Source organism: Pteropus medius, unplaced genomic scaffold, assembly GCF_902729225.1.
Source record: "Pteropus medius unplaced genomic scaffold, Ma_sr-lr_union100, whole genome shotgun sequence".
NCBI classification, from domain to species: Eukaryota; Metazoa; Chordata; class Mammalia; order Chiroptera; family Pteropodidae; genus Pteropus; species Pteropus medius.
In genome coordinates, this window is record NW_024349800.1 from 50,728,107 (window position 1) to 50,752,069 (window position 23,963).

At 39.2% G+C, this 23,963-nt stretch overlaps 1 protein-coding gene across 14 annotated transcripts in view; it reads left to right on the forward strand.

Moving 5' to 3' along the window:
* Positions 1 to 4,028: 4,028 nt before the first annotated feature.
* The window catches only part of DTNB (dystrobrevin beta), a 181,057-nt gene continuing 161,122 nt past the window's right edge, over positions 4,029 to 23,963 (forward strand). For 3 of the 14 annotated variants that reach the window (XM_039887650.1, XM_039887653.1, XM_039887654.1), the window contains exon 1: positions 4,186 to 4,219. Coding sequence is in view for 8 of the 14 variants with exons in the window: in XM_039887641.1 (XP_039743575.1) it covers positions 13,402 to 13,442 (41 nt within the window). In the remaining 6 variants the exon portion in view is untranslated. Of the gene's footprint in view, positions 4,220 to 13,357; positions 13,443 to 23,963 lie in introns of those variants that run through there. The other 11 variants (XM_039887646.1, XM_039887652.1, XM_039887640.1 and 8 more) reach the window with 10 other exon arrangements.

Consider the following 23,963-nt stretch of genomic DNA (forward strand, 5'->3'; position numbering starts at 1 on the left):
GGGTGTATATTTTCAAGTCTCTGTGTATATATCTAGAAGTAGAATTGCTGGGTCATATAACTTCATTTTTTAACATTTTGAGGAACTGCCAAGCCATTTTCCAGAACATCTGCACAATTTTACATTTATACCAGCAATGTATCTATGTTCTAATTTTTCCACATTCTCACAAATACATTATTGTCTGTGATTTCGATTATAGCCAACCTAGTGGGGGTGAAATAGTATCTCATTGTTTTTGATTTGTATTTCCCTAATACCTAATCACGTTAAGCATCTTTACATGTGCTTATTGGCCATCTATGTATTGTCTTTGAAGAAATGTCTGCTCAAATCTTTTCCCCATTTTCAATTGGGTTGTTTTATAATTATCTTATTGTTTATATATTCTGGATATATCTCATCATATATTTGGAAATATTTACTCCTGTTCTGTAGGCTGTCTTTGCACTTTTTAAATGGTGTCCTTTGATACATAGAAGTTTTAAATTTTGATAAAGTCCAATTTGTCCATTTTTTCTTTTGTCATTTGTGCTTGTGGTGTTGTATCTAAGAAGTCTTTGGCAAACCCAAGGTAATAAAGATTTACATCTATGTTTTCTTCTAAGAGTTTTATAGTTTTGGCTTTTACATTTAGATGGTTTAAGTCCTAACCAGTATTGTAGAATGTGACTGTATTTGAAGATAAGATCTTTAAAGAGATAATTAAGTTAAAATGAGGTAGTTGGGTGGGCCCTACTCCAATAAAACTGATGTCCCTTACAAGAGGGGATTAGGACCCACCAATGTTCACAGTACAAAGGGCAGAACATATGAAGACACAGAGAGAAGATGGCTATCAACAGGGAGGAGAGAGGCCTCAGAAGAAACCAACCCTACTGACACCTCGATCTTGAACTCTTAGCCTCCAGGACTGTGAGGAAATAAATTTGTTCTTTCGGCTAGTCTGTGGTACTTTGTTATGGTAATTCTAGCAGACTAATACATAAACTCCACTTGGTCATGCTATGTTATTTTCTTAAATCATATGGGCCTTTTAGGAGTGGCGAACTGGGCCAAATCTAGCCTGCTGCCTAATTTTGTAAATCTAGTTTGAGGCATAGCCACACCTACTTATTTGCATATCATCTATGACTGCTTTTGTGCTACAATGGTAGAGTTGAATAGTTAGGCCTGAAACCAAAAATATTTACTATCTGGTGCTTTAGAAACAATTTGCTGACTCCTCCTCAAGTAGATACTTAGGTTGGGCTTACATGCACAGTATTCTTTCAGTTCTTGCATTTTAAAAAGTTTTTTTCTGTAGCTTTTGATGCTTGAAAAACAGCATGATGGATGGATATAAAATTCTTGGCTTGCATCTTCCTGCCTTGAGTTTTTAGACAATGCTGAAAATGCTGCATCACTTTTGCTTTGCTTTGCTTTTGAGAAGTTTGATGCCAAATATTTCGGTTACCATAACAAACTACCTACCCCCAAAAGAAATTGCTTAAAGTTTTGATTATAATTTCGCAATCTTTGAGGTCAGGAATTTGGGCGGGGTCTGGCTGGATGATTCTTCTGCTCCACATGGCTTCAAACTGGGGCCACTCAGAGGTATTCAGTTGATGGCTGGTGTTAGATATTTTACACAGTGGTTTCAAGAGCAAGTGTTCCCAAAGACCCAGCTGGACTCCTCAAGACTTCTTATGAATCAACAGGATTGCTGAGTGTGGTGGGGAAGGGGAAGAAGGAATCGAGGATAACCTACATGTTTCTGAATTGGGCATATGAGTGGACAGTAATGCTAAACCGTTTTAGACATGTAGAGCCTGAGGGGCCTCTAGGACACCCAGGTGGAGAAGTCTAGTAGGCTCTTGTGTATATGGAACTCAGATGAGTGATCTGAGCTAGATAATACATTTGGGAGTTACTGATATATGTGGCAGATGATGACAGGGAGTGAATGAAATGGCTCAGGGAGAATGCTGAGGGGGAGATGAAAGCTGAGGGCAGATTCCTGGAGACTGAAGAGCGGTCAGAGGTGTAAGCAGATGAGTTATGTTGTGAAGGCGGAAGGAGTTTCAAAAAGAGGGGAGAGCTCTGTGCTGTCAAAATGCCACAGAGAGTCCTAGTAATAGGTAGACTCGAAAATGGCCCATGGCATTCAGGATTAAACAGCCCTTAATGACTGACAGAAGTGCAGTGATGTGGTGGGGACAGAAGCTACAGAGCTACGGGGTGGAGAGCGAGAAGCTGCTGAGTTGGCAGAGATAAACTACTTTCAAGTTGTTTGTGAAGAACCTTACAAAGGGAGCAGTAACTAGAGCACAATCTGGAGTGGCAGAGGGTTTTTTTCTTTTTCTTTAGGACGGGAAAAGCTTGAACATGAATAGATAGTGAAAGAAAATGATAAGTGGGTAAGAGGAGTTGATGATTTGGGGAGTGAGATGAGGAGTGTGATTGACATACTTTTGAAAGAAGTTTTCTGAAGACGTGGGAGGTGATGCAATATAGAACAGAGACGGAGAGATGTTAATGTTAAAGTAGCTAATTCCCAGAATGGATGCAACAGGTTAACATACATATTGAAATTATTTTGGTTTCAGTCAATAGGGCAAATAAGCAAACAATATTTACATTTTTACCTCATTTACACATATTTTCTCCAAAGGACAGGCTCAATGTTTTACCCTTTCAATGCCTTCTCCTTAGTGCTCAAAAACTGGTAAACAGGATGTCTCTTACCTGCATTGAGTAGCTTAACATATTCAAAACATAGTGAAGACCCTGCATACAAGTGAAAAAGCCTTCTAAGCATGCAAAACAGTTGTGAAGTTCATGCGTGAAAGGTGATGCTTTTTTTTTTTGAGGAACCTGTTCATTCTTACTTAACAAAGTTGATTACCAGCATTTCTGTCACTATAGGAGTTTAAAAATAGGAAGATGGGAGGAGGAGGAGGAAGAGGATGTTCTAAAGGCAGGCAGGCAGGCAGGCAGACAGCAGCAGGAGGTGGCACGATCTGCTATACCATAAGGTGCCAAATGCAGTGAAAAACCAGACTCAAAGCCTACTGACTTTGGGGCTCTTCGTTTAGGGAGTAAACATCCTTCACTCATACCAATAGTCCTTAAAGGACACTGCTCTTTTGAGCCTTAACTAATGTTGGGAAAAATGATTCTTTGAGCCACTAAAAAAAAAGCTTAGCTGTTTCTGATTTGGAATCACCTCCTATGTTTCACATGGTTTGGAAAAGATTCTATCAAAAATGGATAATATTAAAACAAAAAAGCTCATTCTGAGATGATACATCTCTGTTTCTTTACCCAAGTCGTTTTCCTAGCCTTTGATGCTCTCCTAAGAAGTCTTTTTCTTCTTTCAAGGCTGGACACAAATGCCACCTCTTCCAGGAACCTCTCCGCCTGGTTCAAGTGCAAGTAATCTCTTCCTCTTCTGCTCTCCACAGCATCTCACTGTGTCTTGGCTTTGCACCGGTCACCAGACAGGTTTGTTTACACGGCTGCTTTTCTACTAAGTTATGCGCTCCTCGAGACCAGGGACCATGACCATGACCATGTACCCACACTGCACCTGGTACACCGCTAGGCACGGAGTCAGCGCTCAGTAAACGCTTGCTGGGTTGAATTAATTTGGAAAAATCACTTAGGGCAGAATCTCTTGATCGAGGCGCGGATACATGATTCACCGGGTGGTTCTTTGCATTCTTTACCTTGTAGTCAAGTTGGGCGGAGCATCCAGCTGGCCTGGCAAATACCTGCGGAGTTGAAACGCACCTCCGCCGGCCCGTGCGGCAGAAGACCACAGGGGGCAAGTTACCCCCGCCCTGGGGGAAAGCGGCGGGCGAGCTGGGGGGGCGGGTCCCGCCAGGATACAGGGGGGCGGGGCTCCAGAGGAGCTCGGCCGGCTTGCCCGCCCCCTCCCCGCGCGGCGGAAGCCCCGCCCCCAGCCGCGCGCTCGCGCCGGTGGCGCGTGCCCGCCCGCAGCCTTGAGCCCTCGCGCCCTCGCGCCCTCGCGCCGGGGGCGGGCTCGCTGCGCGTGCCGGGCGGGGAAGCGGCGCTAGCCCGGCGCTGAGAACGCTCGCTGCGGGGGCGGCTTCGCGGCCTGAGCGGGCGCCGCTGCCGCTTCGGCCGCGGACGCCGGGCCGGAGCTGGCGGAGGAGAGGCTGCGGCCGCCGTAGACCTTCTCGACGCCCCCTGCTCCGTACGGGAAGTGAGTAAGGTGGGGGGTCCGCGGCGGCGACCGCCGGCTGCGGGAGAGGTGCGCGGTGCTGGAGCCTCGCGCCCGCGAGGAGCGGGAAGGAGTCCGCGCAGCGCGGGGTCCTCGGGAGCCTGCCGGGGGTGCAGGGCCGGGAGCGGCGGGGACAGCGCGCGGGGAGTCGGGGCCGCTGCACCGCGCTCTCTAAGAGGGAAGACGGCGCTGCGCGCCCGGCCCTAGAGGGGCGAGCGAAGGGGATGGAGCGCAGCCCCGGGCAGGCGTCGCCGGGCTCTGAGCCCCGGGCCGGGGAAGGGTCTCTGGGGTCCCGAGCGCGCTCTGGCCGCCGGGCTTGGAGCCGGGGTGCGGGCGCCGGGCTGATGCTGCTGGAGCGTGGCTTGCTGGGAGGAGGCTCTGCGTTAGGTGCTGAAGGGGGCAAAGGAGGCAGGTCCTGGCAGAGGGCAGGTGAGGCAGGCAGGCCCTGGCAGAGGGAAGGGAGTTTTTTTTCAGATCACCCCCAGGCACTCTTTTCCGAGGCGCCTAACAGTGAACCTGTGCACCGGGTCACCCTTGATGGGAAGGTGTGCTGAGAGGATGGAGGATGCAGCTCTGCTTGCTGTTGAGTTCCCGTGCCAGGCCTCGGGATTAGGAAGCCCTTCCAGCATTCTTAGCAGACGTTTATTGATTAGCTACCGTGGGTAGAGAACCGTGGTCAGCGCTGGGGCCACAAAATAGTGTAAAACACAACCATGATTTGCTGTTTAGGCGCTGGCAATTTGGTTGTGAAGGTATGCGTATAAAATACAGAGCAGCACTGAATTTTGTCTCATACCTTATTCACTTTAGGTCTCTTTCATTTTTTTCCCCAGTATTGGGAAATTGGAGCCACACATTGCTATGTTTTGGGGATAAAGCAGGAGGGTCAAAGAAGCTTGTGGGAGAAACTTAGAGTTTTGAAAACTGTTTTGGGCAACATTTAAAGGGAGAGAAGGGGAAAAAATTGAAAAGAGCAAATAAGTTCCCTTCCTTTCCAACTAGAATTAGACTCCATGACTATTCACACTGTTCACTGCGAACTTCTCAGTGACAAGAGCAGTGCTGGCTCTTACAAGTCCTGCAAGAAATATTTTTTGCATGCATGAATGAACCAAACAAGGTTTTGCTGTATTTTACATGGAGCAATATTAATCGCTCTGCTGTTAGGGATGGTTGATGGACTTCCCCTGTTCCTAAAGTTCTTTTTTGCCATGGAAGGTAACCCAGGTTCTCAGGTCTGGGCATTTGAAACAATGGCTCAGGCGATAGAGTCGTGGTTTCTCGTGACCGTGCTGCCACTTTCACATCTTTATTGCATGTTGCTCATTGTTTCGAATCATCCCATTCTGGTCCTTCTCTTTTCTGTCACGTGAGGAAGAAGAGTACTTTTGTCTAGAGAACATTTGTTTTTTGTTTTTGTTTTTTTTTTCACTTTTATCCTGTTTCTTGGATCTTAGGTCCATAGGAAGAGAATGTGTCTCTGCTCCTCTGTAAGAGCTGGAATTCTGCCTGTTCTCGGCCTTGGTTGGGTTTCTGGACTCTAGCTCCAGGCGGCTGTTTCAGTTCCCTGGGTTGCAGTGCCTGTTAGGTTACTTTGTCTGCCAAATTAAAACTTGACCTTTTATGAGTTCTGTGAGATTTTTATCATACATAAGTGGAATTACCTCTGAAGGGGATTAGGTAGTCAAAGCACTGCTGGCAGGGTTTTGAGTGTCCACGGTAGGTGAGAGACAAAATTTCTACTTAGTTAGAAAATTAGACTTAGAACCAATGGAATGCCAAGTTGCCCTTTATTTTGTCTTTACTGGAAGTCTCTCAGGACCTTTGTTTCCTTATGTAAAAAATAAGGGTAATTTTAATCCAGATTTGGTATCGTGTAGTAGCCTTGAAGAATGAAGTTCATTTCTCTTGTATGACTGTATTTCAGAGTGCAACCAGCCAACGTGTACCAGTTCTTGTTTCTGGTCCTGTAATTTTGGGTGCCTTGTTTCAGGTTCTCCCAATGATATTTTATTTATATATTTAACTTGTATTTATTTTAAAATTAACTTTATCGATGTATAGTTTACATATAATAAAATGCACAGATGTCTGTGTACATTTGGATGAGTTTTGAAAATGGGTATACTTTGTAACCACTATCCCAATCAGAACAATTTACATCACCCCAGAAAGTTCCCACATGCTGGTTTTATTTCTCATTACACAAGCATCAAGGTTGTGGTGTCTGGTTGTGCAGGATGTACACTGCTCAGCTTTAGAGGGTGCCATTCACAGCCGAGTCCCTGAGAATGGCAGCTTCTGGGATTGTGTTGTGCACAGTCACTGGCTGAGTACTGCACTCTGCACATGGCTCATGAGTGCTCACTCATAAAATACTCAGACAGTACAGATGGAATAAAAGCCCCCTTGGCCCACTCTCTTCTCCACTGAAACCGCAGTTGTCAGTTTGTTGTGATCCTTCCCAGCCTCTGTCTCTGCATTGTCATCTATATACAGATAATAACAGACTTTCCTCCATCCCCCATGTTAATGCTGGATTCTGTACACATTGTTCTACACCTCGTTTTCTAATAGAATGTCTGAGATCTTCACGTGTTGAAACCTACGGATCTACCTGATTCTTCTTGACTACTACACAGTCTCTTATACAGTATGTATTGTACTGTAGTTTCAGATGTTGCTGCAGTGAATGAAAAGTAGACTCACTGGGTCAAAGGGGTGCACCTTTAAAATTTTAATCGATGGAGATTTAACCATGTTGCTGCTTGTGGATCTGGTTCATTTATTTTTAACTGCTGAGTAGTGTTCAGTTGTAGACTGAAGTGACTGTTTATGTATCTTTCACTCAGTTAAGGGACTGTTAAGTTACTCTGGATACTAATTTTTCGATGGATGTATGTGCTGTAAATGCATCCTGCCAGTCTGAGGCTTGCCTTTTCTCTTTGCTAACAATGTCTTTGGTTGTATACAAGTTTTAAATTTTAATGTTACATTTATTTTAAAAATGTCTCTTAAAAAAGTGTGTGTGTGTGTGTGTGTGTCTGTGCGTGTGCGTATGTGTGCCTGGAAGTAAATTTTCTCTACCTCAGGGTATGAATTATATATTTCTATATTTTTCTTCCAAAATTAAAATAAGAGTTTTGCTTTCTGTATGGAATTTCTATATGATATAATAAAGAGATTTTTTTTCCCCCTCAATTTGGATAACCAGTTTTCAGTATTTTTTATTATCATTTTTTATTGTGGAAAAATATACATAACATAAGTTTTACCATTTTGCCATTTTTAAGTGTAGCGTTCTGTGGCATTAAGTACATTCACATGGTTGTGCAACCGTTACCACCATCTGTCTCCAGAAGTTTTTCATCTTCCCTAACTGAAGCTCTGTACCCATTAAACACTAACTCCCAGTTCTCTGCTCCATTCAGCCCCTGGCAACAACCATTCTACTTTCTGTCTCCATGAATTTGATGACTCTGGTACCTCATATAAGTGGAATCATACAATATTTGTACTTTTGTGTCTGGCTTATTTCATTTAGCATAATATCTTCAGAATTCACCTATAATGTCACATGTGTCAAGATTTTCTTCCTTTTTATGGCTGAATACTATTCCATTGTAAGTATAGAGCACATTTGTTTATTCATTCATTGGTGGACTCTTGAGTTGTTTCCACGTTTTGGCTTTTGTTAGTACTGCTGCTGTGAACATGGGTGTGCAAATACCTGTTCAAGTCCCTGCTTTCAATTATTTTGTATGTATACCCAGAAGTGGAACTGTTCATGATGATTTAAAAACTTATATACATAACTGAGCACGATCAAAATGGGTAGATAGTACAGAGAGCTCACATATACCCCCCTTTCTCATGTGCAGTTTCCTGTACATCTTGTATTAGTGCTGTACATTTATTAAAACTGATGAATCAATATCGATACATTGTTACTAGCTTAAGTTCATGGTTTATATTAGGCTTCCTCTTTGTGTCACACGGTTCTATGGGTTTTGACAAATGTATAATGTCATGCATCATTAATGTCATTACATGACATTTCATGTAATATCATTACAGTATCATACAGTATAATTTAATTGCTCTAAAAATCCTGTGTTCCACCTGTTTATTCTTGCCTCCCTCCTCCTGAGTTCCTGGTAACCACTGTTCATTTTACTGTGTCTGTAGTTTTGCCTTTTCCAGAATGTCATATAGTTGAGATCATACAATATTGTGGCCTTTCAGACTCGTCTTTGTCACTTAGAAACTATGCATTTAAAGTTCCTCTGTGTCTTTTCCTGGCTTGCTAGCTCATTTCTTTTTTTCGCTGAATAATATTGCATTGTATGAAAGTACCACAGTTTGTTTATCCATTCACCTATGAAGGACATCTTGGCTATTTCCAGTTTTTGGTAATTATGAATAAAGCTTCTATAAATATTCATGTACAGATTTTTGTATGAACATAAGTTTTCAGCTCTTTTGAGTAAACACCTAGGACCATGATTGCTAGATGGTATGGTTAGCATGTGTTTTGCTTTGTAACAAACTGCCTTTCTTCCAAAGTGGCTGTACAGTTTTGCATTCCCAATAATTAAATTTATATTCTAGCACCCTACATGTACTTAAAAAAATAAGTCTTTGTCAGGCTGTTCTGTAAAATTAAACTTCATCTGGCGTGAATTCATTTTCTAATTGTTGCTTTTGTTGGTCATCTTTCCTAGCATTATATTTCTTTATGTGTTTTGAAGTGTTGAGTTACAGATTCATTTGAGTGTGAACGCTTTTGGTTTTGTTTTTCTTATCTCTGTGCTTGCCCTTCTCTGGGTGGTGATGTTTCAGGTGCTTTCATTGACTTACTGGACTCTAATCAAGAATCAGATATGATAATGGTGGGTCAGGGGTCCTGCTCTTTGAGATAATTGGGGCTATTTTAGATCTGCTCACAGAGCATGTGAATGTCTTGGTTCAGTTCCTTCCATGAGTCTGTGTTTTTCCCCCTTTTAAAGCTCAGAGCATTGTTTAAACCTTAGTTCTATGCGGAGACTGGCAGAAGTATTTTTTAGCTTCCTTTCAGCTCCAGCCTCATCCTCGGCTTTAAGCAGTGAGTCTGGCTTGGCTGTCTCCTGATTCTCCAGGTCCTTTACTTTCTGACGCCATTGCCCCATGGGAAATATACAGCTGCTTCTGGACTCAGAAGCTTCAGTCCTGCTCCTAGTTTTGTGTATCTGTTCTGTTTCTGGTCCAAATGGAGGGTCATCTTGTTTTGAACCTAAGTTGTTTTTAAAGTACATTTTTAAGATTTTTTTTATTATTGTTTATTTGAAGTGGAAGGGATGCATCAAAGTGTCTACTTACTGAGCTGCTTTGACTAGAAGACTTAACTGGCCAGGCTTCTTTCTAAACTTTATACTGCTTATTTTGTTTTCTGTGTTAGTGTGACGCCTAGACCTTCCAGTACAGAAGTCAGATAGCAGTGATGATATTAGGCACTTTTATCTTTTTCCTGAGTGGGAATGCTTCCAACATTTTACTATTAGATATCATAGACTTACTATTAGAAATCATATACTTCCAGTAGATGTCTTTTGTCAACTTAATGAAGTTTTCTTCTGTTCTTGGTTTGGATTTTTATTGGGTGTTGAATTTTATCAAGGGCTTTTGGGGGGTCCATTCATTGAAACTATCATCGTTTTTTCTTTAATATGTTAAGACAGATCTTTCTGGTAATAGAGAGAAATATATATTGTTTATGATTTACTTGTTAATGCATTCTTAACAAAAAATGAACCTTTAAAGAAAGCACATTTTGATTTTAAATGTTTGTATATTAACAACATTATGTAGACGCTCAAATAGGACAGAAATTAGATTTGGACAAAATATTCTTTTTTTTTTGGTGCCGAAATCCGAGAATGAACCAAAATATTCTTGTAACTAAGCTTCGCTATAATGAAATACTACTCAGTAAAAAAAAAAAAAAATTTTCTGGTAACTTCTGAGACTCTACAAGGACTTTTTCAGCCTCTAACCATTTCAGTTTTTTCCTGGCTTATTTTTCTAGCCTCTTAACTCCCTCCTTTAAAATTTTCTCTCTCCCTGCTCTGTCTCCACTTGCCAGAGAGAGACTTTCTTGTGCAAGTAATAATGACTCTTATTTATTTTGAGGCTACTATGTGTCAAGGGATTTATAAAGATAATGGCTGCTCTTTAATCTTTACAATCCTGGAAGCCAGGTATGGTATTGCATCTTATGGGTGAGGAAATTGAGCTCAGAGAAGTTAACACTTGTTTGGGGCCACACAGCAGGGGTAGTCTGCAAACTCAGCTTGGATTTCAAAACCCATGTTCTTCCTACATGCTATCTCTAAACCAGACTGTTTCATAGTCCAAGGTCAACTTGGGTTCTGTCCTGTGGCTTACCCACGTGATTCCTGAGCATGGTGATATGACCACTTTGTGTCCCCAGTATGATTTCCTTTAGAGAGTTTTTCTTCAGACAGGTACTTCATTGCTTTTTTACCAGTCTGATATTTTACTTCTTCCTAAGAGATTTCTTTTAGTGACTAAACCTTTCTTAACTGCACAAAAATAAGAATAAGTAGTGTCATGGTTAATATGTGGGTTCTGGAGTAAACTATTTTGGTTGGACCTTGATTTTATTTTTCTTTAACTCTTTAAACATTATGAAATATTGGCCCTCAAAGAAGTATAGAGAATAAAATAGTGAGTACCTGTGTACACACCACTTAAACTGAGAAGCAAAGCTCCTTTTAAAGATGAACCCCCTGGTAACTCCTTCCCAACTGTGTTCTCCTTGGAAGCAGTTCCCTTTTAAGGGAACCACACTGTTCTGAATTTGATACTTTTCATTCCTGCACATATTTTCATGTTGATGAATGTCAGTACCCCTAAAATGTATAATTTTGTTTTACATTTAAAAAACTTTATATTAAAAGTATTAATGATATCTTTTTGTAACTTCTCTCAGTATTGTGAGGCTCATATATGCAGCTCCCGTGCATTCATTTTCTCGGCTAAATAGGATTCTGTCGTTTGACTACATCACAATTTACTTTTATGTTTTCCTGAGGATTGACAATTACTTTATTCTGTTTTTTTTTTTTTCGGTTATAATGCTGCTCTGAATATTCCTGTCATATTTCCTTGTGCACACTTGCATGTCTTTTAGAGTATGTGCCTAGGAGAAACCACTGGCTTGTGTGCCGTGCACATCTTCAACCTTAGTGGATGTTGCTAAATTCTTCTCTGAAGTGGTTTCGCCAGTTAACGTTCACACCAGCAATGGGTGGTTTCTGTCGCTTCCCTGCCTTCTCAGTCCTTGGTGTCGTTAGGCTTTATCATTTTGGCAGATCTGCTTGATGTATAGCGTACTCTTATTTTGGTTTTCAATATATGTTTTTTGATTACTAGTGAGTTTGAATATTGCTCCTTGATTTTATTGGCTCTTTAGGTTCTCTCTTCTGTGATTTGCTTGTTTTCATCATTTATTTGTTTTTCTGTTGTATTGTTTGTCTTTTTCATATCTATTTATAACTTTTACTAAACTTTAGATTCTAATATTTCACTTAGGTGGCTTCAGATATCTTCTAGTTTGTGGCTTGTCCTTTAAGACTTTTTTTTTTTTTTTTTAGAAAATAGGATCTTTTGATACACCATATTTTTAAATTTGTTGTTTAAATTTATTGTTTATGAAATATTCCCAACAGACCACAGACACAAAAATTATCTTAGTCTTCACATATAGAAAAGTGGTATACAGTGGATCAGGAGTTAGGGGTTCTGGGTTTCTATTTCCATTTGTTTATTGTAAAGTATAGCTGCATTTTGGGACAAGACGTTTTATTTATTTGGATGTGCAAAATATGGTCTCTGGGTTAGGTTATCTCTAAGCCCTCACATTCTGATTCTCTGTGGCTTTGCTTTGGTTTTTGTAGCTCATAATCACTATCAATGTGTTAACTGAAATTAAAGATATGAGAACTCAGAAAAGAAATTGTTAACATCTAGGATTTAGATGTGAAGGCTACATACTGCTGTTGGGGTCAAAAAGAAAGACAAATAATTTTATATAAGTTAAACACATTTAATGGGTCTTAGTTTCTTTTCATTCATTCCAAAATCATTTGAAAAAGTAATTCTCGTATATCTTTCTAAACAAATTCTGAGGACAAGTGTAAATGTCGAAATAACTAACAAGGACACTTTTTCTGAAATAGAACTGTGGAAACTAGGGCTCTGTGTGTCGTTTCAAGAGTGTACCTTTTTCTGTATTGTTCAGCTGCTTTTAATATTTCCTTATTGTTTAGTATCTTTGCTTAGAACTAAAACTTCCTCTTATGAACTAACTAAGCAGTCCATGGCAGGTTTTAGGAAAAATGATGAGGTTTGTGTTCAGTAGACTAGGGGCACCTGTTTCTCTTGTTGTGAGTCACTGTCCCACTTTCTTATATTCTATCCCGAGATTCCTTGGGCACGTTGCATTTCCACTTTATTTATTTATTTATTTTTACCTCCTTTCACATTTGTTAAAATGTTTTCTCTATTCCAGATTTTAGATGTTGCAAATATTTTACTCTTCCAAGTCTGTATTTTTATACTTTTAAATAAATCAGAAGAACTGTAAATTAAGACAAAGGCTTGCCTGTAGAATTCTGGTGTAGGCGTCATCCAATAGGATAGTTACATAGTAACACCAATAATAACAATAAATAACATTTATTAGGCTCTTATTTTGTGCTGAGCATAGTGCTAAATGCTTTATATGATTTAGTTAATTGTCCTCACAGTGCTATGAGGTGATAGTTGCTCTTCAGAACTCTGTTCATAATGGAGTGCAGTTATTGATTGTTTTTTTATTTGAACCTAGAGAACTTTTTCAGATTTGTAAAATAGAAAATCTCTAGGGTTTACATTTACTTTCCCTGGCCTTTTGCTTTGTTTTGTTTTGTTTTTCTAATCTGAAAGAAAAGAGAAGTATTAGAGGAAGGACAGTTGAGAATTTTCCTGAAGTAAGCAAAGAAGTTAGCTCTCTTTCAGGGAAGTTAGAGTAGTTACAGCTTAGTACTTCTTAGTGGCAATCTCAGTCTTCTCTGACTCCTTCATTAACTGGGCATCCAGAGAAAAGTTGGCAGGGGTTTTGCTGAGAGACAATGAACTCGCGCAAGAAGTTTCAATACCTGGATGTTTTGAAGTAAGTGAGAGCTGGAAGGATTAAGACATTAACAAAAAAAATGCAAAGGGAACAAAGGATATTTAACACTTAGATGCAGGACAGATATTCTGGAAACGTTTCTAGAGCCTGTTTTCTTTCCTTTAGTCTTTATCGTGGGAGTTCCTTACCTTCTGCCTGCAGGCGGCGTCCAGTTCCGGATCACACTGCTTCCCAGATGGGACCAGCAAGGGTCCAGGCATTTTGTTGCTCTAGCCTCCAGACCCTGTTTAACTGTGAATTGGTTCTGATCCAGCACCACAGTCTGGGGACCTGTATTCTTTCCTCACTCCTGGAGTCCTGGCCTTTGCCCTGAGCGGGGTGGTGTGGCGCAGTGGATAGAGAGTGGGCTTCAGCGTCAAATTGGTTGCCTCAGTCCCCCGATGACTAGTTAACTAACCGCTTAGGCTCTAAATGTCCTCATCTAATTTTACCATCCATATTCCTCATTTGCTCAAGCCTAGCACAGTTCCATCTTCTCATTCTAGTTTTTTTGTTTGTTTGTTTGTTTGTTTTTTGTTTTAAGAGCAGTGGTTTCCAAAGTGGTCAACATGCAAAATGATCCTCTGGGCAGTGTATAACAAAGAAATATGGGCAATTAACTTTTACTATTGTTTAATCCTTGGGTTGACACTTTACTCCATCAGTATGTCTGATGATACCCATCAGGTATGGTAAGCGCAGTAACTGAGAGGAGGGTGGTGGGGACACCTACCTCACCCTGCAGAGGCCAGTAACGTGAGCCTCCTTATTTATTTGCTTGCATTCTTTTCAGATATATTAAAGTTCACCTCTGCCTGGTGTAGTGGTCTGTTAGATTCTATTATCTGATTTGACTGAAACGAACTTTTCTAAATAGACAAAAGACTTAAAAAGATTCCTGCAAAGAAACTGCAGACTGAAGTTTCAGATTCAACTGAAGATGGAAGTAATAATGCCAGGACACGTGAACAGGAAAAAAAAAAAAAAGCAGAGCTGACACTTCTATTTATATTATGAGCTTTTTGCCTTGTTAAATGCAAAGTACAAAACAGTAATGATCTAAGCAGATTGAAAGGGGTCAGTAAAAAAAAAACCTTAAAATTATTAAAAGTACTATTTGCTATATGGATTTACATACACCATTGAGTATACTGTGCCTTATAGGGGTCCCCAACCCCCGAGCCATGGACCAGTACCAGTCTGTGGCCTGTTAGGAACCGGGCCTCACAGCAGGAGGTGAGCAGCAGGCGAGCAAGCAAAGCTTCATCTGTATTTGCAGCCGCTCCCCAGCGCTAGCATCACCGCCTCAGCTCCACATCAGATCATCAGGCTTTAGATTCTCATAGAAGTACCAGTCTCTGGTGCCCAAAAGGTTGGGGACCGCTGCCTTAAGATATATATATATATATATATATATATATATATATATATATATATATATATATATATATATATATATATATTTGCCTTAAGATATTTGATAATGATAGTATAAGGCTAATATTATTAGTTGAGATACTTTAAGCATTCAGAATATGAAGGGAAACTTATTGAACTTTTTCAGTGATGATAACAGTCATGTGCTAATTAATCTAGTAGCTTAAAATTTTAACTTAATTATACACTTTTAGAAGTTTTATGAGGATTTCTTTAGGAGTAAAAAACAAGAATTCACAAACCTTCATTCTTACCATTTTGGTGAAAGAGGCTGAATAATATATAGACAGATTAATAAATTTAGTTTGATAATAAACAAAAACGCATCCTTTGTTAGCAGATATTTTTGGGATACTCATAGAAGACATTGTTGAAGATTTGAAGTAGTACATATTGTACCAAATTATGAAGTCGTGAGAGTTTCTGTGCATTCGGATAAAAGTACAGAGCTTATGATATTTGGTATACTCCATTTTATTAATAAAATTATATGGAGACCTGCCTTTCTCCCCCACCGCCCCCAAACCATTATAGAAAAGATTTGCCAGAAAATATACTCAAAGTAAATGACTTAAAATTTTATTATGATATAGGATATAGAAAAGCATAAAGAATGATACATTGTACCCAGAACCCAGCCTATTAAACAAAACAGAGCTAACAGAGTTGGTATCCCTCTGCAGTCACATTATTCTGCCATCTCCAGAGATACTACATTTCTGATTTGGTAATACATGTTTCATGGGCAGTTGGAAAGAATTTGTATTTTGCCATCATCGGGTGATTGTTTCATAAATATCAATTAGATCTAATTGGCTGATGGCGTTGTTCAGTCCTTCCACGTCTGTCGTGACTGTCTGCTTGTGTCGATCATAGAGAAGTATTGTCTCCAAATATAAGTGTGGGCTTCTCTATTTCTCCTTTCAGTTCTATCAATTTTTGCTGAGTGCATTTTGAGGCACTATTGTTAGGTATGTAGACGTTTAGGGTTGTTAATATCTCCTTAAGGAATTTGATATGTTAGACACCCAGCAATATAATTTTATAGATATTAATGCTTTTTAAATCAGTTAAGAAAACATAGAGGAATATGTAATCGTACATCTTTAAAAAAACTTTTTTAGAACAGTTTAAGATTTACCAAAAAATTGAACATCCCATATCTTGTTCTGTCTACTATTAACATCTTAGGTTAGCATGGTACATTTGTTACAATTAGTGAACGGATGATACATTATGACTAATTAAAATCCAGACTTTATTCAGATTATTTTAGTGTTTACCTAATGGTCTTTTTCTGTTCCAGAATCCCATCTAGAATACCACATTACATGTAGTTGTTATGTCCCCTTAAATGTCTCTTGGCTTTGTCAGTTTCTCAGACTTTTCTGATCAAGTTTTTGACGAATATGAGAGTTTTGAGGAGTACTGGGAAGGTATTTCGTGGATTATTTCTCAATTGAGATTTGCCTGATGTTTTTCTCATGATTAAGCTGGGTTTATGGGTTTTTGGGAGGAAGACTACAGAGAAAAAATGCAGTTTCATCATATCATGTCAAGGGTAAATACTATCAACATGATATATCACTGCTGATGTTGCATTTGCATTGGCTGAGGTAGTGTTTATCAGATTTCTCCACTGTCAAGGTATTTTCCCCTCCTCCTCTTCCATACTGTTGTTTTTGTAAGGAAGTTGCTGTGTGCAGCCCATACTTAAGGAGTGGGAGTTAGGCTTCACTTTCTTCAGGCCTGAGGATCTACGTAAAGTATTTGGAATTCTTCTCTACAGGATATTTGTCTATGCTCCTTCATTTATTCATTTATTCATTTTTATCAGTATCAACTGATGGATATTTAATACTACTTAATTTTGTTGCTGAAATCGTTTCACTTTGGCCATTTGAGCTCTTTTCAGCTGGCTTCTGTGTCCCTTTGATATACCCCAATCATATGGTTTTTTTCTCCCAGAACTTTTTTACTTTCTATACTACAAGATACTCCAGGCTTATTTTACATATTTTCTGTTCCAGTCATTTCTCTAAGGAGGTTCCTTTTATTGGAGTATGGGATTATAAACCAGAATTTGGGCACCAGATGTGTTCATTGCTATTGGGGATGTTGTTTTTACGCTCTCTCAGTTGACAGAGCAAGGACACATGTGTATATTAATCCTTGCATATACATATATATGTATAATTACTTTCATATATAAGTACGTGTATTTATATTAAGCTAAACGTGATCATATACTGATGTCTTCAGTTGTAATCCATTACCATATGGATCATTCTAGCTTCTCACCTTGCTTATCTGTAACCTCACACTCCACCATCTGCCATCCATTTACTTAATTGTTCAGTTCCAGGATGCACGCATAGCAGTATTAGACTTACAACTTACAGGCTGTGGGAGATTATAGTACTTATATATTTTTTGTTTTGCCTTTAGTCTTCAGACACCATTTGTTTCCGAAGTTATTTAGGTCACTACTTTTACCCCCATTCTCTTAAGTGAGGTTGTTTCATATGTTTGTGATACACTTAGATTGCTTTGTTACACTCTGCATTTCGTTTTTGGATCCTCTGATGTCCTAAAGGATTTTCTTTAAAATTTACATACATTAAGGTTCACTCTGTGTCGTAAACCTTTTTCAGTTTTGACAAATGCATAGCTTTACGTGCCCCCTTTACGGTATCACGCGGAAATTTCACCATCTAAAAATGCCCTGTGCTTCACATATTCATCTCTCTTCCCTTCCCCCCAAACCTCTGGCAACCACTGATTATTTTACCATTTCTTTAGTTTTGTTTTTTCTAGCAGGTCATAAAATTGGAATCATACAGTATGTAGCCTTTTCAGACTGGCTTTTTTTTCACTAAGCAATATGCATTTAAGCTTCTGCCATGTCTTTTCATGGCTCGATAGTTCATTTATTATTGCTGAGCAATATCTCATTTATGAAAGTACCATGGTTTGTTTATCCATTCACCTATTGAAGGGCATCGTGGTTGCTTCCAATATTTGGCAACTGTGAATAAAGCTGTTATAAACATTTGGGCGCAAGTTTTGTGTGAATATAAGTTTTCAACTCAGTTGGGTTAGAGTTCAGCCTATTCTGATAGGCACAGAGTGGTATCTCATTGTTGTTTTAATTTGTAATTTTGTAATGACCAATGACGTTGATCATCTTTTCATACACTTACATACCACCTATGTATTTTCTTTGGTGAGGTATCTGTTCAGACCTTTGGATCATTTTTTAAGTGGGCTGTTTCCTTAATGTTGAATTTTAAGAATTCTTTTTATAATTTGGATACAAGTCCTTCATCAGATATGTGTTTTGAAACCTTTCACTCTGGAGCTTGTCTTTTCTTCTTTTAACAGTGTCTTTTGCAGAGCAGTTAATTTTGATAAGATCCAACTCATCAAATTTTTTTCCCTTTCATAGATTGTGCTTTTCATGTTGTATCTGAAAACTTATTCATTCAGTTTGGCTTTGAGCTTATGACATTAAACAACCTCTCCTAGGAACTTCCAGCTTCGACTATTTTATTTGGAAGATAATTTGGTTTACATTCTCTTAGCTGAGACTTTGGTTTTCTTTACATTTCGTAGATTAAGGCTGTGCTCTGGTTCTTCTTCTTTTTTTTTTTTAAATTTTGCTCCAAAGATGTTTATTATTGCATTGTTGATAGTAGTAGGTAATCAGAAATAATTGCCAATAATCAAGGCTTGGATGAATAATTGTGATAAAATTCCATCCTACCTTTCAAAATTATGTTTCGAAGGATTCTCAATGACATGGGAAGTTGTTCAAATCTATTGTTAAGTTTTTCCCCAGCTTTATTGAGGTATAATTGACAAAATCGTGTATATTTAAAGTGTACAACATGATGATTTGATATACATATATGCTGTGAAATGATTACTACAGTTAAGTTAATTAACACATGTATCACCTCACATATTACCGTGTGTGTGTGTGTGTGTGTGTGTAGTGAGAATGTTTAAGATCTACTCTCTTAGCAAATTTCAAGTACATAGTACACTGTTATCAACTAGAGTCACCATGCTGGACATTCAGTCTCCATCTTACAACTAAAAGTTTGTACCCTTTGACCAACATTTCTCCATTTCCCTCACCCCCTTGCCCCTGGCAACCACCATTATACGCTGCTTCTATGATGAATTTGACTTTTTATTTTTTTTTTTGTATTATTAGATTGCATATATGAGTGGGTTTGTACGTTATTTGTCTTTTCTCCATCTGGCTTATTTCCCTTTGTGTTCTGACTTTTTAAATGGAGTGGAATGAAGCTTCTGCAAGGTGGTTAGGATCCACTGAAGACTGAACATTTTTGAATAAATACTCCCAACGGATTTCTCTGCACGTCCACAGGATGAACGACAGGAAGAAGGGGGCACAGAGCACTGAGATCACGGTGTCATAGAATTTTATTTGTGCATTAATGTGGACAGAGATTTTGGCAGTTGAAATGGGAAAAAAGGGTGGATATGAGAGCGATTATGAGGAAGGAAATGGCAGGGTTTTAAATTAAGAGGTAGTATGTGAAGGAAATAGTAGGAGGTTTAGTTATCTCTAGATATGAGGCTAAGAAAAGGCAAAGTGCCAAGAGTCCAAGTAGAAGGAAGTAGGGAGATTACTTACATTCATGTCATTGTTGATCTTTAAGGTTATGGCAGGAAGACAAGGACATGTAATCAGGGATAGCCGTCGGATTAGATCTTCGTTGAGTGGAAATGATTACAGAGATGCGGGTCTTAGTATCCACAGAGCAGTGGGATGGAGTCACTTCCCACTAAGGCCTAGAGAAATCATTTATAGTAATCTTAGTCTGTGTATACCCCAGAAACTTGAGTTTTATGTAATCTGAATTATAAGCTTGGTTTAAATGAAAAGACTTAATTTTTTTTTTTAATTAAAATTATCGGGTGACGTTGGTTAATAAAATCAAATAAGTGTACAATTCAACAATACATCATACATATATTGCAAATTTAACCCAAAGTTAAATGTCCTTCCATCACCAAATATTTGGAAAGACTTAATTTTTAGTTTACTTCCTCTAGAAGCTGACTCTTAGATAAGGATTTGAGTGCAACGTCTCATTTTTGAGGTTATCCCAGGAAATACCAGTAGGGAACCAGGAAGCGAGATAGGAAGAGAAAGTAGCAGTTATCAAATGTCATCAAGCAAGTTACCACTGTGTGTAACTGGAGCTCTTCCCTGTGGGAGCTCAGAAGCCAGTGTAAAACATGTCCTTAGAGTTATACCCAATGAGGGGGTGAGATAGGTGGAGTATTTATAAACCAACTCCATCAATCATGGGTTAAGACTGTTCCAGGGAGTGGTGAATCCGTAGTACGTCAGGCCTGGCATGCAGGGAGCAAAATGGACTTCAGAGGTCAGAGAAAGTCCTGAGGTTCAAGAATAAGCAGATGTTGTCAGTCCAGAATAGACAGAATTGGTAAAGGTCAGGGGATATTGACGCTTTCCTCAGTACCCTGCCATGCAGCTCCAGCATCTCCATTTTCTGTAAGCTGGTGATTCTCCCCATGCCCAACCCCAGGCTGAAACGAACCAATCCAGCAGCACATTAAGCCTGGCTCCAGGTGTCCTTTTTGGAACATTAAATCTTGGGTCATGGGAGAGTTGCCCCTATATCAGCAGACTTTTTTGTACTAACCTTATACTTGACCCCCAAGTTCAGCACTCTCAAGGCCCATTCCCAGGGGTGTTCTCCCAGTTCTTGCATATCATCATGATGGTCCAGCAGCTGTTTCGGTGAATCACCTATTTTCATCCAAAGCAGGGACAGTACCTCCCTGTGCTGATGTTGCCACTACATGGCCCTAGTTATTAGCCTAGAGCAGGGAGGGAGGAGGGACATGTCCTGATGAGGGTCAGCCTCTATGGAGGCGTGCATCCCAGATGAGGCCTTTGCAGTGTGCTATCTTGGAGACTGCCATCTTGCAGCAGGAGCAGGAGAGCCACTTCGTATGGCCCAGGGTTCAGGAGAATCTTGGCTGGACTGTCAATTCAGCCTTTTTTTGCAATTTGCCTACTTTCATAATCAGAATTTGGGCTTAATTTGTAGCACAATCTGCCCTCAAATTGTAGTATCCAAGGATTTCTTAAAATGCTACCCTAGAAGTCTTCTGGCTGTCTTATCATGCTCTGAGTTGATACTTGGCTGATTTAAGCCCTGGCGTTTTCTTTCTCCTGTGCGTCAATGCTACTCAACCAGTTTGTCTTTAATTCTCTCAAATGTAAGGCTTTTGCATGAGCCAGTCATCTTTCACCTGTCTCCCTTCCCAGCTCTGCTAATAAAGGATTTCTTATCAGGTACTGTGAGTAAGCAAAATTAATTCCAATGAGGAACTCAGAAGGCCAGTGGAAAACATTGCCTCAGAGTTATTCCTCTGATGAATAAAGGAGCTAGAGTATTTATTTAATAACATTCATCAGTGGGAAGGCCACTCCCCAGGAGTGTTGATTTCCTGGTACTTCTGGACTGCCCTGCAGGTGTCAAAGCAGTCTTCAGTGGCCAAAAAAATGCCCTCAGACAGGACATGCAGATGCTGGCAACTGGAAGCTGCTCAGTTTTGCGTCAAAGTAGTAGTATGGGTGATGGAATAGAGGCAGGGTATCAGCAGGTCTGCTACACCTGCTAAGTCAACACATGTCAGTGTTGTGGCTACTATTGAATAACAGGCTTTTCTTCCATGTCCATTTGGTTTTGAGAATTTTTAAAAAATTTTTTCTAGACACAAACCCTGTATCAGACATGTGATTTGTGAATTCTTTTCCTCGTGTGTGGCTTGTCTTTTCATTTTTTATTGTTTTTTTTTTTTCATAGAATAAAAGTGTTTAATTTTAATGATGGTCACTTTATCAATTTTTTCTTTTGTGCCTTGTCCTTTTAGTGTGAGATACCAGACCATGAAGATTCTCTCCTTTGTTTTCTTCTAAAAGTTTTATACTTATACATTTACATCTATTTTCTATTTTGAATTAATTTTTGTGTATGGTGTGAGGTTCATTTTTAAATAAGGTGTAATTGAGAGATAACATTAGTTTCAGGTATACAACATAATTATTCAGTTAAGGTCCACCTTTTTGCCATACAGATAACCAGGCTTTCCAACACCAAGACTATCCTTTTTTTCATTGCAAAAAAAAAAAAAGCAAATGACAGTGTTTATGTGGCCCTGTTTCTGGACTCTGTTCTGTTTCATTGATCTGTGCGCCTACCCGTTTGCCAATACCATGCTGTCTTGATTATCGTAACTTTATAGTCTTAAAATTGAGTAGTTTGATTCACCAACTTTATTTTTCCGTTTTGAAATTGTCTTTTCTATTCCTTTTGCCTATCCATATAAAATTTGGAATTGTCTATATTAACAAAATTCAGCTGGCATTTTGATTAGACCGTCTAATTAGATGGTATGTCTTTAAGTCTTTTAAAAATTTATTTCATCAGTGCTTTGTAGTTTCAGTAAACAGACCCTATTTGTATTTTTTTAGTGTATACCTAAGTATCTTATTCTTGTTAGAGGTATTATAAGTGCTGTTTTTAAAATATTCAGTTTCCAATTGTGCAATGTTAATACATAGAATTGCGGTTGAATTTTGTGTTTTGACCTTGTGTCCTGCAACATTGTTAAACACACTTTTTAGTTCTAGGAGCTATTTTGATATATTCCTTTCGATTTTCTACAAAGATAATAATGTGGTCTGCAAATAGAAATAGTTTTATTTTTTCTTTCTAGTGTTTGCCTTTTATTTCTTTCTTGTCTTCCTTCACTGGCTAAGACATCCCACGTAACGTTGAAAAGAAGTAGTAAGAGTGGATGTCCTCGCCTCGTTTGAATTCTTAGGGAGAAAGCATTCAGTCTTTCACCATTAAGTGTGACATTGGCTATAGGTTTTTTTTTTGAGATGCCCTTTATCAGGTGGAGAAAGTTTTTGTATCTACTTTACTGAGAGTTTATGAATGGACATTTCGTCAAATGCTCTTTCTGCATCTGATATGATTATATGTTTTTTTTTCTTTAGATTGTTAATATATTGGATTATATTGATTAATTTTCAAATATTGAATTGCCTTGCATTCCTGGGATAAGTTCCAGGTTCTTCTGGGGTTTTTATATTTTAGTGGATTTAGTTTATAATATTTTATTGAGGATTTTGTTTGCTGTTGTTGAGGATTTTTGTATCTGTGTCCATGAGGGATATTGTTTGTTTTTCTGTCTTTGTCTAGTTTGGGTATCAGGATGTTACTAGCCTTTTAAAATGAATTGAAAAGTGTTCTTTTGTATGTTCTGGTAGTGATTGTGTGGGATTGATGTTATTTCTCCTAATTTTTCCATTGCTCTTTCTTTGTTTGTAGTGTTTCCCATTCCCTTCCACAACCATTTCCCTTCTTTCTGAAGAACTTCCTGTAGCAATTCTTTAGAACATGTGTGTGCTGGCTACAAATCCTCTTAGTTTTCTTTAACTTCTGAAGGATATAGCCTCTCAGTGTAGAATTCTTGGTTGACACTCTTCTCTTTGAGCGGGCCCCTGACCTCATTAGTTTAGTCCACAAGTTTCTATTCACCTTCTGTTGGCTGTGGTTCTAATGTCAGTTCAGTTTTCAGATTTTTTTTTTCCATGTTATTCAGATCTGTGCTATGTGTGTGCCGCTCACTGGTCAGTCTGAGACCAGGTGGAGGTCTTTCTGTAAGCTTAGTTTTCAAAGTCATTGGCATGCTAATTAAGCTCGGATTCCTGAATGTTTGGGTTGGAGAAGATCCCAGTATTTCAGAAGCAGCTGCATGGGGTTGCTTTCCTGAGCTTCTGCTCAGCTAGCACCCTGGTACTTTTGGGCTACTCTGGACTCCCCTTTTCTGTCCTCTGGCCAGAAACTGTCCACTTCTGCAGTTGCACCACAATGAAAGAAGGATAGAAAGAGAACAAAATATCAATGGAGCCACAGCTAACTGAACAGAGAGGATGGTTCCTTTTCTCCACATTTTTGACTCCTGCAGTTTTCCAAGCCAGCTGCTTCTGCTGCTGCT